This window comes from Astatotilapia calliptera, chromosome 17, assembly GCF_900246225.1.
Source record: "Astatotilapia calliptera chromosome 17, fAstCal1.2, whole genome shotgun sequence".
Lineage (NCBI taxonomy): Eukaryota > Metazoa > Chordata > Actinopteri > Cichliformes > Cichlidae > Astatotilapia > Astatotilapia calliptera.
In genome coordinates, this window is record NC_039318.1 from 34,990,769 (window position 1) to 35,007,193 (window position 16,425).

General features: G+C 40.1%; 1 protein-coding gene across 2 annotated transcripts in view; it reads right to left on the minus strand.

The window, feature by feature from the left end:
• The window catches only part of LOC113009780 (copine-8), a 106,697-nt gene that overhangs the window by 22,622 nt on the left and 67,650 nt on the right, over window positions 1-16,425 (minus strand). For both annotated transcript variants that reach the window (XM_026148311.1, XM_026148312.1), the window contains exons 11-13: window positions 15,521-15,596; window positions 11,742-11,795; window positions 11,565-11,626 (exon numbers count right to left, since the gene is read on the minus strand). In XM_026148311.1, coding sequence (XP_026004096.1) covers window positions 11,565-11,626; window positions 11,742-11,795; window positions 15,521-15,596 — 192 coding nt within the window. The remainder of the gene's footprint in view (window positions 1-11,564; window positions 11,627-11,741; window positions 11,796-15,520; window positions 15,597-16,425) is intronic.

The following is a 16,425-nucleotide window of genomic DNA, read 5'->3' on the forward strand; positions in this document are numbered from 1 at the left end:
TCGCTTCATCAAAACATTTTTAACTTGTGAACCTGCAGGAACAGGATGTGGTTAAGAGCTCTGTAGGCCCACTACAGGTTTTTTCAACAGCAATCCTCACCTCGCTGCCGCACACACAAACACAAAAGCCTCTTTGTCTACCTTACACACGTCTTAAACACCCAGCAGCTCATCATCTTTGGCGCTGCGCAGGGGGGTGCAGAAGAAGAGTGAGCGAGCGACGAAAAGTTCATGACACATTTAATGATCAGCCCACACGGCAGGGGGGCTCTGACATGTGTACAAACAAATTCTATTAGTGAAAAATTACCAAAGTTTTTCCACTTTGGGCTTAAAAACTACATGGAAAAGCAAGTTCGCTCTGATTTTTCTATGAAGGGAAAAAGATCAGTCGCTGCCAGTCAGCTTTTATTAATTAGACTGTGTAGGTGGAGCTGATTGAAATCATAGCGTCTTTGTGTGCTGTGATATATGTCGTTATACTTTCTAATGCTTAGTGTCACCCTGCTAGCACGAAAGATCGAAATGATGGTAAATCCGTCATTTGCTTACCTGCTTCATACTTCTTTGCTGTGAGCCTATTATGATGACTTTAACTCTGTTTTTCAAGAAGCATTCAACTTTTTAACGACTGTTTCTTACTGTATACATGAATCCCCAATATTAGCTTATCACAGATATATCAGTACAAAATGTACAAATTGTCTAACATAAAGATTTACAGAATGAAATCAATATTTGGAGCAATGTAGAAACTATGTAGTAAAATAGTCCAGCAAAGTAGCTGCAAATCACTTGTAGCTGAGTAGTATAACAAGATGAGGTGGTTTACTCAAGTGCCTTCACTGTATATTGATAACTAGTTTTTGACCTGTTATATTTATACTATATTTAACCAAAATTAGTAGCAATATCAAGGAAAAAGTGCCTTTTTTCTGATGCAAGTACAGGAGGGCCTTGCCTCCTAAAGGCAAAGCACCAGACCACCAGCTTAAATTATGTTTTCTCTCTTTACTGCTCACCTTATTTCACTCTGCGTCATAAAAATCTGACAGAGGAAGTCAAATTTTGTCCCAGTAAACAGGCAACCGGTAATAATAAATAACAAAAAGGGAATGGCAGAAAAGGAGGAATGCAATTCCCAGTTTAACACATCTCGGTGAAACATTAGTGCAAGAAAACAGCAATGCCATTGTTGCATCAGATGAGTCAGAACTATGATGTGCAATTTTAAAGCTGCCAAGAAAATAACAAACAAAAGCAGGGACAACATCAGAAGCTCCAAAATGGGGAATATTGGCTGAGTCCTTTTCAGAAGTGAGTTGCAATTGTTGAGTCACTCTCATTGATTAGCATTATCAAACCTCCACAGTTTGACTGGGAATATTTTGGGCTGCAAAATCTACAGTTAATAGCAGGATACGAATGACGTCAGAGTTTCTGAGATTTAAGCGGAAATTGTGCTTCATGCTCAGCATCTATTAACCAGACACAAATCCGAGCAAGACTACGGTTTAACTGGCTTTTGATGATATTTCTGGATTGCAGTCTAAAGGTATAAATCTAAATGTGAAGACATGAAGGTTGTTAGGCAACATGCTGGTTTCCATGGTATATTTCTTGGTCTAGACTTACATTCTGTCTGTCTGTCAGTCGACACATAAATAGTTTTAAACACACACACTTCATTAATAGTCCCTTTTTCTTTATGCCAAAAATCAGCAAACAGCAACTGCAATAAATAAATGATATAACTAGTAGAATATTTCCAACTGCAGTTATCAGCCATTTTTGCACTGAAGGCAAGCAAATGGAGATGTGCAGCAGAGCACTGCTGCAGAACAGGTTGAAAAACAAGATTTTCTGGCAGTCGTGATAAGGGATTTTCACAGGCAGTGGTCTTCACCACAACATCACATCTCTGAGTTTCAGTACAGGGAGAAGAGCTGTGAGCTTAGCCTGTCTTATAAACTAAACCTTATCATTCACACTTCCCTGAACCTTTTCAAGGCTGTTAGCAGCTTTATCAAGTCATTATTTATTTATTTTTATTGGGCAGTCTACATGCCCACCTCTTGTCAGATTCCCCCAAAACTTCAGCAGACGTCTTACTTTTGGGTTTACTTGCTAAAGCATGACTCTAAATAACTGAAAACAGAACAAAGATCCCCTATTATATTCAGGGATAGTGCTTTGTTGTTGTTGTTTTTGTCTCAGTCAATGCATTATTTAATATTAATGACATGTACACAGCTACGCACAGCAGATGGACAGTACAGTATGAACAAATACACCTGACAAACATCTGGGAATATTCATTCAGCAGTATTGGCACAGCAGTGGGTTGTGGGTCTTACCCATCCACAGTAGAAAAAAATATAAAAATAAGATACAATGCATTGTTTTAAAATAAAGGAATTTTCCATATTCAAGTCTTAAGCATGTTTTTTTTGTAGTGACTGAAAATTACAAAAACATTTTCTGTTTTTTCAATGTATAGTTTTGTTTAATTTTTAATGTAACAGGTCAAATCACTAAAACCCTTTGTTTATCATCCTGTGACAACATGTAGCAAACTTTCGAGGACCCCAACAATGTGTTTCTCGCAACGGTTTCTTCTTTCGACGCGATGTTCTGTTAGAGTTCAACAAGTAATAACTACGGCTATAAGATATGTAGTATGTCAGCAGCATTCGGGGTAAAGGAGGAATGCCTCTTGTACTGTATATATACAACATTATACAGTACATAACACACACACCAACTCCAAACAATAATAATTTAGAACCTTTAAGGGCGAAAACACAGTCCTGCCAAGGGTGTCAAACTATGTCCTTGATCCACTCATGGTAGCAACACGGCAGGAAATACAGGAGTGTGGTTGCAAAGGCTGAGATGGATTTAGAAGTCTGACACTAGCAAACAAAAGTGAAACAATACTGAGATGTACGCAGTAATGCACGCTTACTCATTGCAGATTCAGCACAGACTGCAGCCAGCAGCTCTGCAAACCATGCTTAAATTCTGGCAGCTACGAGGCTAAAAGCCACCAACGCTCATTAGCGTTTCTTTTTAAAACCCAGAAAAACTTACAAAGTTGAGGAAAGTCATACAGTTACTGGAACTTTTTTTATCTAAAAGTGAGAATGTTCCAACATTTTAAAAAAATGTCCACAGAAAGACTACTTTCCTGTAATACCCAAATGCCAGTGGGAACCATGTATGCATGAGTGCACTGAGTGGCCTAAAAACAGCATCAGAGGTTGTGTGATGTGACTTCTCCTGATGATATGCAAACAGATGTTGCTGGTTGGACAGTATCCATCTGGCTAGAGGAGAGGAAAAGAGGTAAAGCGAGTGAGACGAGAACAGAGATAAACAACCCATACTTGCATTAAATCTGTTAAATTAGCCAAACACAGCTATTGGCAAGCACATTGGACTTGTTCATCTGCAAGGTGCATCGCCCAAAAGTCAAATGTTGGCATCCCTTTCAAGGGTTTTTAATACCAATCTTTGTCTTGATGTCTGCTCCTCTACCTAATGATAACCTCTCAAGCAGAGCCCCCTCCTGCTTCTATTCTGGTTTCAATGCGCAACTCACAAACCAAAACAAGGGGAAACAATATCTGTCACTATGAGTGACAGGGCTGCTTTCAAAGACACAACTCAAAATGAAAGATACAGCCAACAATTCATCATTTTATCTTTGCGGTCACAAAGAGAGGCCTCTTTGTTGAAATTCATGGGTGGCACTAATGCTTTATCAAAAGGATGAGGGAAAGACTGAGAGCAGCAGTGCTCTGGAGTGAGTTGAAGCTTTCCCTCCCCAAAAAGAAAATCAGTCATTTATGCTAATGTTGCCAGCAGATCAAGTTCCTAATTAGGTCCAAATGAACAATTAGCTGATTGGGATGAAGCTGCAAAAAAAGAGCTATCAATCAGAAGATGAGAGCAGTGGGAAGAGAGAAGGAGGGAGGACTGAGGCGAGATACGGGAAAACCAGATGAAGAAATTCCTTTGTAGCCAGTCGATCCAGCCCGAGACACAGAAAGGATTTCTAGGAAATGTGTGAGAAACTAAATAGCTGTGTGTCCTGCGCTTGCACACATGGGTGTGTTTACATTTTTATGTTTGAGTGTGCATGCTTGAGTGTGTGTCTGTCCACAAAGACCTGGTCTGCCCATTATGCAACTGGAGTAAGTGCAACTGGACCATTACAGTCCATTTAGGTTTCAAACAGTGAGACAGCACTTGGCACTTAATTTAGTCACACAAGCGTGTAAGAGCATCCAGCTCACGCTCCCAAAGCACTGCCAAGTTTCAAAGTGCTCTCTGACTTGCGGTGCTGCTGGGAACACGGTCTTGTTTGTAGGGAGACTTGATGATGCGATTTCTCCATTAGCAGTTTAGCGACAGAGCAAGTAAACATGCGGTATGTGCCTCTAATATGGATCTCGTCCGCCCAGCATTCAAATATGACTAAACTGTCTCCCGTTACACAAATATGAGAAATACAGGGATTATACTTACTACTTCTGAATAATAATTTCCACATGTGACTGTAACCAGAACTCAGTTGTGCATATAGATTGTACAGAAGAATTCACTGGCTAAGTGTTGTGGGCACAAACAGTCTTCAAATGCATTAAAAAGTTCAATTCCACGTGCTGGCTTCTATCAAGGGTTTGGAATTGTACCAATTCTATCACTTCAGCAAGGTCATGTTGTTGAAGCACTTTATATTATAAGGTAAAAATCAGACAATAATATGCTCCCTATGAGCAAGCCCTTGCAACAGCAGGAAGGAAAAAACAATAAAAAACATGGTAGTCTGGTGCATTTTAACACTAAGAGACCTTTGGCTTGTGCTGCGATCGGTTGACAATAACCAAAGGTTAAATGCAGAGTGGTGTCTGTTGATGCCAATGCAGTTTAGATGTCTTCTGGGGTGGAGAATGCATATGTATGAACCAAAAAAGCCACAAGCTTTCTTAAAGCAATTAAACTGTACTTTTAAATTTAATGCATACACCAATAAACTCAGCTGCCTCTCAGACAGACAGACTGGAAATCCACTGCTTTGCACTGCAGCTGGCACTCTTTCTTCTGCTCTGCTTGGTACATGAATTACTGCATGGAGCAGGTTCTGGGTAGTGTGACCCCCAAAAGCTTGCGGTGGATCTCTGGAGCAGAAGACAGTGCCAGCTGCACAGCTGCAGTCCAAGATGTGAAGAGTTGAAGTCCCTCTGGCTGCGGGACAAGATCGTCTCTGCATTAGCACCTCAATAAAACCAAGGACAATAGATCTATTTTCAGATCCAAGCCAGCCGGTGTGGAAACAGGTTATTGTAAGGGGTGGAGCCACCTGGTTAGCAGCAACTGAACTTTCAAAATAAGAGTGTGAGGATCAGAGGCAAGAGGATTCTCTTTAATGCAGAGAAAAAAAAATAAACAATATCGAGAAAGACTTGTCAAATATAATGAGGCATCTGTTAGAATCTGTTTGTTAATGCATCACAATTTGTGTGAAAACTAATTGTGCAAATAATATTCCACAAACTGCCAAAAACAAATGTCTAAACTGGTCAGATTTTGCAGCATTCAGTCAGTATAGCGTATTATAGCCAGCTAATTAAAAAGTTAATGAATAAACATTATAATGAAAAAAAAACCAACTAATTTTACTGCAAAAACAGGAGTTAGCAAAATCCCCCTGGGTAGTCCCGGATGGAGGGAAAGGATCCATGACAGGACCCTTTTTCCATGGCAAAGAAGTTTCAGCTCGTATGATAACAAAGCTACCTAGCACACACTGAACTTGGGGAAATGATGCAAACAAGAGCATGTAAAAATAAAAAAGAAGGTGAATCTAGAAAAGAGAAGAAGGAAGTTTGGGATAAAGACTAGCAGCCCATTCACAAGGAAAGGGAGAAATGAAAGCCTGATTGGCTAGAGGCTGTCAGAGAGCGTATGGGATACATGAGAGCTTGTGATTGGCTATACATTGCCAAAAGCCAGAAAATAAAAAGGAAATAAGGTGCTATGATTGGCTCAGTGCCTTAACAGGCTAGACGGAGAGGTATGAGAGCATGCAACTGGGGAAATGTGAAGGCCTAAAATTGGACGTGGAGAGCTTTGAAAGACTGAGATTGACTAAAAGATTATTGAAAGTCAAAAACAGGGAAACGAGAGTCTGTGATTTGCTCAGGGCCATTGAAGACTAGATGGTGAAATCTGAGAGATGCGAAGATCTGACATTGGAGAGTGAGAGGTACGAGAGACTTGGTATAGGAAGTTATTAGAGCCTGAGATTGGCTAGAAGCTAAGAGCACCTCAGGGTCCTTAAGGCTTGAGGTACAGAGAGGATGACATCAGAATTAAGTCTGATATGTAAAGCATGAGAATCAAATGACCATGGCCCAGTGGCTAAGAGAGGAGGATGAAAAAGAGAGGTCTGAATAATGCCGAGGGATTAGACGGCACATGAGCGGTCCAATTCTGAATAAATTTAGACACAGAGGGATTGACGTAAAACTGAGAGGAGGCAGAGTCTAAAATGTATCCAACTTCAGAACGTTTAACAAGAAAACATGAAAAGAAAAAGGAAGAGCACTTACTTAAGGCTCTTTTGGCTTTGGCATGAATCAGAAATTAACAGCAGAATTGGGTAAAATCAGATGTGGAAATGCCAAACTGAGGACTGAAACAAGAAGCACTCAGAGAGCACAAACCACCCCCAGCTCACTCTTGTTATTCCTAAGGGAATATCACTACATTTTCTAAAAATCCCTTTTCTTTCTTTGTGCTTTTTAAATGTAGTTTTGTAGTGCAGTAAAAACAAGTAGACTTTTGTTGTTTGCACATAAATAAATAAATCTAAACCTGCCATCATGTAATATCTTGCAGACTGCAGAAGACTAAAAGAAACCAGACCTGAAAATAGAGAGGTGGCTAACGGGAATGGACTGGCACAACAAAACAAGGATTCTGCACTTGGCTGAGATGTGTGTTAGTATGCACTGTGACTGGCTAATTTTATTATCTTGATGGCATTTTATGTGTTATTATTATAAGAGAAGCTTATTAGAGTAAAAGAATGATGTGCCTCTAATCGGGGCTATTGATGCTCCGAAGAAACAGATCAAAAATCAACTCGGGCCAGTTGAGTTTCAATTTATCGGCTTTTCCCAGAAGCTGCGTCTCTCATTCTGTAAATTGTGACAGACAAAAACCTCTCTAATAATGCCAACACAAAAAAAAATCCCTTAAGACTAAAATGGCTAAAAGTCCATTTTATTTACAAGAACATTTTGATTCTTTCTTTCCCCACACAGCTTGGTTTCCTGTCTGCGAATGGGCCCGGGGGGAACTCTCAGGCAACAAGGCATACGAAACAAGCCGTAATTCAAATGAAAGCAAAAGCTACCGTTTAATAACTGTGAATATGTTTGTTGTAGAAACTAAGAAATTGACACTGACAGCTATTTCATTGTGAAGTTTAAATGGGGGGAGCTGCTAGAGGGGTTGAAGACAAAAAAAATGTGAAAAGCAGGCACCACAGAGGATCTGAATGGCCAAATGTTTATGGTTGGGATTATTTCATTAGAAGGTCATCCAATCACAATACAATCAGAGAGGATTCATACCAGTCAAACATGTATTCATGCAGCATAACAATGAACTTAAACATGCATCCAGTCTTAAAGTAGTCTCGCGACGAGAACAAAAACGAGGTCTTGCAACATTCCAGTATTTTCCCAAGTTAGTAGTAAAAGAAGACTTTTTAGCAGATAAATACCCAACCACCACCACCACCACCAGCTAGTCCGTCTGCTATTTACTGCAGCACCAGACAGGCAGCTTCCCAGATGAATGTGCCTGATCCCATCTGCCGGTGGAGCACTGACTTCCTGACGGACAGGAAGCAGCATGTGAGGCTGGGAAAGAATGTCTCGGACTCCCGGACCATCAGCACCGGCTCCCCTCAGGGCTGTGTTCTTTCTCCCCTGCTCTTCTCCCTGTATACTAACTGCTGCACCTCCACCCACCAGTCTGTCAAGCTAATCAAGTTTGCAGATGACACCACCGTTATTGGACTCATCTCGGACGGGGATGAGTCTGCCTACAGGAGGGAGGTTGAACGTCTGGTGTCCTGGTGCAGCCACAACAACCTGGTGCTGAATGCCCAGAAGACAGTGGAGATTATTGTGGACTTCAGGAAGCACACAGCTCCACTCCCCCCCATCATCCTGACTGACACCCCCATCACCTCTGTGGACTCATTCCGCTTCCTGGGTACCACCATCACCCAGGACCTGAAGTGGGAGCCCACCATCACCTCCGTCATTAAGAAAGCCCAGCAGAGGATGTACTTCCTGAAGCAGCTGAAGAAATTCAACCTGCCAACACGGACGATGATGCAATTCTACACCGCAATCATTGAGTCCATCCTCACCTCCTCCATCACCGTGTGGTACGCTGGAGCCACTGTCAGGGACAAACAGAGACTGCAGCGTGTTGTGCGCTCTGCTGAGAAGGTGATTGGCTGCAGACTCCCATCTCTGCAGGACCTGTACACCTCCAGGACACTGGGGCGTGCAGCTCGGATCTCAGCTGACCCTTCTCACCCTGGACACAGTCTGTTTGACCTGCTCCCCTCAGGCAGGAGGCTCCGGTCCATTTGCACCAGAACCTCTCGCCATAAGAACAGTTTCTTCCCCTCTGCTGTTGGACACATGAACAATAACTGTATGACTGTTCCCACCACTAACACATGACCCTACGCTGTGTTCACTGCATCATTCCATGTTTGGCACTGATCACCACCTGCACTCATGTATATATCATGTATATATCTATCTATCTACTTAGCACTTTTAATTCTTATTCTCATTTTTATTTTCATGTCTATTTAAGCTTAATTTATAACAGTATGTTTGCACTGAAGCACCGCAGCAATTTCCTAATGTTGTAAACCCGCTCAACATTTGGCAATAAAACCCTTTCTGATTCTGATTCTGATTCAGTGAGTTCAGTGTTACTTTAACTGATGGCGTGAGAATAGTGAGAGTGAACTAAAGCAGCTAAGTTTTATTGTCAGAAAACAAAAACAAATCGATAAAGGAGGGAATGAAAAATACAGTGATGATGCTTTTAAATATGCAACTGTAGAAATGTCATCTATTGTTACCCTTGAGTGTGGCTGCTTTAAAGTAAGCTAAATGTGTCCCTTAGGGAAAACGTTTCTCTTTGGACATTGGCTGCTTTTTTGTGCTAATTGTCCATCTAGTCTTTGTGCCTGACCATTTTTTCCCCTTTGTTAAGTCGCTTTACACTTATGAATCGCTCAGTAGTAGCTCAAGGCACAAACCAGTGTTTTGTCCACTAATTTACAATTAGTTTGGAGTCGTAGCAAAGAACCCATTTTAAATTCAAAAAGTTTTAAGAAACTGGACAAGGAAGACGTGACAGTTCTAAAAAAAAAAAAAAACTACATACAACAGATGGTTAATATCTTAAATTTATGCCCTTAAGAAATAGGAAAGAAATCCACCAAGTCAACTGATCCATCTACTGTTCACCGAGGCCTCATTGGCAATGATCTCGGTGGAAGAGTAACTGTCAGGAAGCATTTTTTGGGAAAGAAAACAAGTAAGCCATCAGACAGTCATCTGGTAAACATAGTGAAGGCTATGTCAAGGTTTGGGGATTTTACGAGGATTGATGGAATTATAAACAGGAAAGTACCATCAGATTTTGATCCACCATACAATACCATCTTGGAAGCTTCTGATTGGAAACAACTTCATTTTTCAGCATCACAATGATCCCAAACACACTACCAATGCAATCAAAGCATACCTGGATAGAAGAACACAGAGTGTAACACTATCAGTCATGGACTGGCCTCCCCAGAGCCCAGACCGCAACATTGTTGAAGCAGTGTGGGATCACGTTGACAGAGAACAGAACAAAGTAGCCAGTTTTCCTGTACTTCAAGCATCCAAGGAGCTGAAGACCAAGCTCCTGGCTTTTATTGTGATAGCAATGTCCCCCAAAACAATAGTAAACTTCCTTTATATTCAGTATTTGGCCCATACAGATTACATTACCCTACGTTTGCTTCTCTCCCACTCCCTTATGCTCACATGTACTATATTTTAATACACTTGAGTTCCCAATAAAAGTGCTCTCATTTCCATATTTTTCTGTTTCTGCTGTCAGATGAAATGACCATGAAGCAGTGACACAAACACAGCCATTAGGACTAATATAAGCCAGCTGTCACTTTGAAGCCCTTTTTCAACCCTTTTTGCTACTCTGCTCAGCTAAAATACTAATGTTATAACAGCGATGACGTCTGAGAAAGATATCACCATTCACTAAGTTTAGGCAAATGCCTCTGCTGTGATTTCAGCTATATTTATATGTAAAATGATCCTTCTACAAATGGTAGGGACAAAATGTCTTAAGCTTTCTGTTAGCAGCTGACGGCTCGTGGAGGGCAAAAGAGGCAGAAAAGAGGTGCTGCAGTAAAAGTTTTACATTTTTGAACATTAAAGTCTAATTGGGCTACTTTAACCTCCTAGGACCTGCCGTCTACATATGTGGACATCACATTTTGGGTTATTTAGACCAAACTACTCAATTTTGCTCTACATGGGCCTGATATCCACTTATGAGGACATTATACTGCTACTGTTCTTTCAAAATTTTAAATGAATATCCTCATATGTGGCTCTCATTTTTCCTAAAAACAAAAATAAGGTAAAAAAAAATAATCTGGTAATTCTTTGTTTTTACATTCATCGGGCCCCAATATGCCCAAATATCAAAGAGAAATTAAAAATGCATGTCGTGGAAGAGTTTGGGTCGTAGGAGGTTAAACTTTGATTAAAGATTTCTGAAGTTTTAATGAGAATGAAGATTTTAATGTAATCAGGGTTTTTGGGGAGTTGCTACTAGTTGTACTGTAGTTGAAAAATTACATTTTAGTTTTGTGCAGAAGAGAAAAAATCTATTTGTGTCCCCTCCTGAATTCCAAAGGCAGCAGGAAAAGAGGAATACTCGCAACTTTGCAGACACACACACACACCTTTCTCCACGTTGACAGTGAATCTAATGTCTGTGTCTAATGTCCTCTTGTCTGTGAGTCTAATGAAAGCAGAGTGTGTGGGCGAGCATTTCCACCACGCCTGGGTGCACGCGGTCAACCCTCCTGAGCAACATACATACACAAGCACATGCACAGAGACACACAAACGAGCACACACGATGGCACGAGGCTCGGGCAAGTGCCAAAACACAATACAAGATTACACACAAGGACAGTCTCTCCCTCTCCACCTTTCACTTTCTTCCTCTCACATGCAAATGCACTTTTTTTCCATCTGATTCACTCACACTGAGGGATCATTATCTTTGGCACATTGCAGACACTGAGCAGTGATGGGGCCGTTATCCAAGCAGCGACGAGCACACCCAGCATGTCAATCCTCATTAAAAGACTGCAACCCCCGACTCTCAGCGTGGGCTCGGTGATTGCATAGTCATTGACCTACCCTCCTTTGATGTAGTCCAGGAAGGTGACTTCAGTGTCCACCAGGAATGACAGGAGGGTTACCTGTAGGTGATAACACCTCAGTCAGCCCAAGCACTGTCGATGATGTAACAAAGTTATTCTGTCTGACACAATAAGAGTGCCATATTTCAAATCTAGTTCAGAAATCATTCCTTACTGTTCCAGAGTTGAGGTATTTTTTCTTCTTTCCTTTCTTCTTTGGATTTACCACCTAAAGAAAGAGCACATTTTCTCCATTAAATTCAAATATACTTTGTAAATCCATCCCTTAATTTGAGTGTCGTTTATAAGTTTAGAAATGGTAACGTGTTTTAAGTACTTTTGCTTTTTTTAAAAAAAACAACAACACAAAGTTGTCATATTGTCTAGTGCCAGACTGATATAGGATTTTTTAGATAGATAACGATATTTGGCGATTTAGGCGTCAGTTTTGGATGAGCAGGCGACTAAATGCCACATAGCTGAGAGGAGCCGGCCCTTTGCCGCATGTCTTTCCTTCCACTTTCCTGTCAATCTTCACTGTATCTGAGTAATAAAGCCACGTCCCATTTATATTCAACAGTGTTTTAGCAGATAAAGGTGAAAGGCTTAAACGTGAATTGAGCTGCGGTTCGGGGAAGGCCTCAAAGGGGACTGGCAGATCCCCATGTACTACATAGAAGTGAAGAAGTTAAAGAATTGAAAAGGGGAGAGAGGGAGGGTGGGGCACGTAAACGAGAATAAACAGCTTGTAGGACTGGGGGAACCTGTATAGATGAGAACCACATCTCAACACTTTTCAGCATAATTTATTACTGGTTGCTGGATCCTACACACGGCTGCAGTTTTTCAGCCGCCACACACAAACACCAATAACAACAACAGGAACCAATTCATCTGTTTTAAGCTGGCGAGGCAGCACACCGCGCCCCCCCGCCACAGATATCAATAGATCAGCAAACAGCTAATATCATCCCACTACTAAATCAGTCAAGCTTTAATGGTTACACCTTGTAAGCAAACAGTAGCAGATAAAGAGCAATGTTAACATTACTTAAAAATAATGTTTCCAGCCCTCTGATAAAAGTAGGCATAATAACTTCTCGCCAACTCCTGGTGGAATTATCCGGCTCTTCAGTTGCTAAATCTGGTAAGAGCTCCATTATACTCAGCAGCTATTTTTTAAATATTATTTTTAACTTCATCTGTGCACCATCTCCTCCTGTGAAAGTAACATGCAATGGACATTTAGAGCTTCTTCTCCAAAAATAATTTAGTGTCACAGCCAAAAATACTGTTAAACTATCTCAACAGAGTTTTGGGAAATAAAGGAGCTGATAATTCTCTTTTGGTGCATTCCTACAAAGCTTCCTCAAATATGACTGCTCATAAAAATACTCAATAGTCTACTGCATGTGACTTACACAAAGGTCAAGGGAGATGTCTTCACTTTATATGCAAACATAACAACATCCTTCAGTGTAATACCAATTAGATTCTGTAAAATTAAAGCATGCTTGGCCCTAAATGCTTCAGTTTGTGGGGATAATATGTGATAGCTGAGGTGGCTTTGCAGTATACTTCATATCCCCTTCATCGGTCCTCAGATACTTCCTTCCCTAAACCAGCAGCTACCATACTAGGACCATTCAGAGACTTGTGTGATGAGGGGACCAGACACAACCTCCTTTTGAATGCCAAACAGTGGATATTAAATCTGAGCTTTATGGTCTAATTTAGCTGTGCCAAGGTTAAACAGGAAGACAGAAGGCCTCGGGGAAACAACATACAAATGTGTGGATTTATGCATTTCTCCTTGGTTCACTTTGGACTGGCACCCGCAAGGACGCATTTGGCTCTGGAGGTGAATTGAAATGTGATTGTGACACAAATACACACAGAGACACACAAACAAAATGCATTTAACACTGCAAAGTCTTTGTCTCGCTTGCTGCAAGTCGAGGATTAAGCAGTACCACGAAAAAGGCCAGAAATCCCAAAATGACTTGTGTGTGTGTGTGTGTGTGCGCGCACATCTGAGGACTATTAGGCAAACAGCAGCTGTTTAAAATGAGACTCCCCTGTGTGCGTTCTTCTCTGTGTGGTGCCCTGTTAATCAAGAAATGTTGACTCTTCCTGGGAGAAGACAAGCCAGCGATCCATCATAACTGTCAGAGATTGTGTGTCTGTGTGTGTGTCACAGACAGCCAGGCAGAATGGAAAGGAGTTTCGGCTTAGTTTTGGTTCACTCTGCCAGGAGAAATTATTATTTTATTATTATTATTTACACTTTTCAAATTTTTCAAGCAAGTAATTTCCCCAATTATTTCTCCACATAATATATGTGGCCATATGGTTCAGTACTTTTTATGTGTACCAAACAATCTCAATCCTCCTATTTTATTGCAAAGATATTTTTCGATATTTGCTGTTGAATTGCCTCTCAGTATTACTCAGGATAAAAGGCTGCAGTTGTAATAGAAACTTTTGTGTTTGGCAGCATCCAACAGTAAATTATGGTCAGAGGTTACCTTGTTTAGGTGTAGGCTATTAGCTTTATGACTACAGGATGAACTTTGATATGTGTTTAAAAAGAAAAGGCTTTTAACAGTGGGTTTATAAAGCACGTAAGTTAATGTAAACTGTAAAACTCACTAGAAGATTCAGCTCCTGGTCTACTCTCTTTCTGCTCTTTCTTGAATTTTACACTAGCTTTGTAACTGACTATATATCATAAATGTCAGTAACATTTGCAGTTCCTAATCCTTCATATTGTGTATGCAGTAAAATGAAGATTGCCCTTACAGTTAGACAAACAGAAATTCGATGCTTATTGTTTTGATCTGCTATTAGTTCTTAACGCCTCAAGTCAAAGCGCCTTGTTTTTACTTACTTACTTACTTACTTTTAAAGGCATTTGCTCTATTATAATTGAACCAACCAACAAAACTTGCATTTTCACCTTTGGTGAGTGAAATTTTGCTTTTTTATTTGAATGTTTGCACTAATTAAACAGTATCTGTGCACCTTGCTAACCATGATAGCTAGCATTAGCTCATAAATTAGCACTTCACCCTCTCATCTCAATGTCATCATTTTTTGCAACAGCACAAATATAGTGATAGATATAATGCTGAACTTAAGGCTTCAAAATGGCGTGCGATATATACCATCTACTGCAAAGTTCATGCTATCAGCAACAACATCAACTGTATCTGTGAAAATCTGTAGCTTCAAATTACTGGCTTTATTAAAACTGGCTTAGAGTCAGTCCCTTCTTCATTTTTCCCTAACACTTACGATACATTTTGACTTCAGTGAAAACCAAATTCAGAAAACATAATTGTACTCTTTCAGTGTATTGACTGAGGCTGCAGTTCCTCTGGAACTGATGGGGAGTGTGTACACCTACGACTGCTTTAGTCTAACCTTACAAAATTGTCACTTAAAAGTCTGGTAACTAGATCTGCTCAAAGGAAGATTCAGCTTGTTTTAACATTCAATATCCTGTGTTTGAGACAGCTGGCATTATTACTGTGAAATCATTCATGTTCACTAGACTAAAATTTTAGCAATGGCTAAGATTATATAAATGCTTAAGCTAACATAGTGTAACTAATGTTATATCTTGTAGAACCATTAGTAGGAAACTTGGTAGAACGTTAACACTTTCTGTTCTGTACAGTTGTTTCTCTTTTTTACTGTTTACATTATTTAAAGTTCAGTGTATTTTTTGCAGTACAAAATTGAGCATTGAGAATGCTGTAAATGTCCTTGGATTGGAACTAATTACATTTTTGGTATCATGACATCACACACAGGTTAAACTTCAGCAGAAAGGTTCCAGACAAAAAAAAACCCCAAAACACACTGTAAAACCTGTACACTGGTCTCCATAGGAGCTTCAGCTTTGAATTTAAATACACTAACATTCCTATACATGCAGGAAAAACTCACCTCATAGACGTTGAACTGGCTCTGTCCTCTGGATAGTTCTCTGTAGCTGGTGCTAAATTCTCCAATAAAGTCATGACTACAAACAGAAATGAAGAAGAAAGGAGACAAGAAAGAGAGCTTGAAAAAACTTCAATCTTGTCAATTAATTTTAATGTAATTTTTCTAGTTTCTAATCCAGAGATCATTAAAAAGCCAAAAAACCTAAAAAAAAAAAAAAAAAAAAAAAAAAAAAGGCAAAAGAAGTTGTCGTCTTGTGATTTAACAAGATTCCATTTTATGTTTGAAGTTTTTAAATCAACATGAAATGATAAGAATCCCAGAAAAAAAACAACATCATATACACCTCAGAGCAACAATTAGGAGGTTTGTTGTTACGGAGGATTAAAGCAGGATTAAAACACTTCATGGACAAAAATCACTGCCAGCATTTCTTCCCCACTGAAAAAGATACACCAACACACTATGGCTCAGATTAGGAGTGACACTGAATAGATTCCAAAGTACAAAGAATAGAGAAATAACTCCCTGTTAAACTACAGCTTGACAAATGTTGCTGCGTTTTCTTTCTGTCTGAATGCCAGCAGCCAGAATCCAGACTCGTCATTAAGCAGTCAATCGCTGACGATCGTGTACTCAGCTTTCTTACCTACTGAAAACATAGACTTCTGTTAATTATGTGTGACTTAGGGATTAACTGGGTGCAGGAAGCTGACATGTTGAATGTTAACGCAATCAAGACACGAAGTAATAAGGAGAGGCACTGCTGTCTGTTTATCAGTGATTGCTAGCACTGAGGTTATCAGCGCATATCAGATTAATATCTGTACAATAAGCCCTGAAAGCCTTACAGTCACACTCAGCAGTTCTGGAAAACTATCCTGAAAAATGTAAAAATGCAGAGCTTT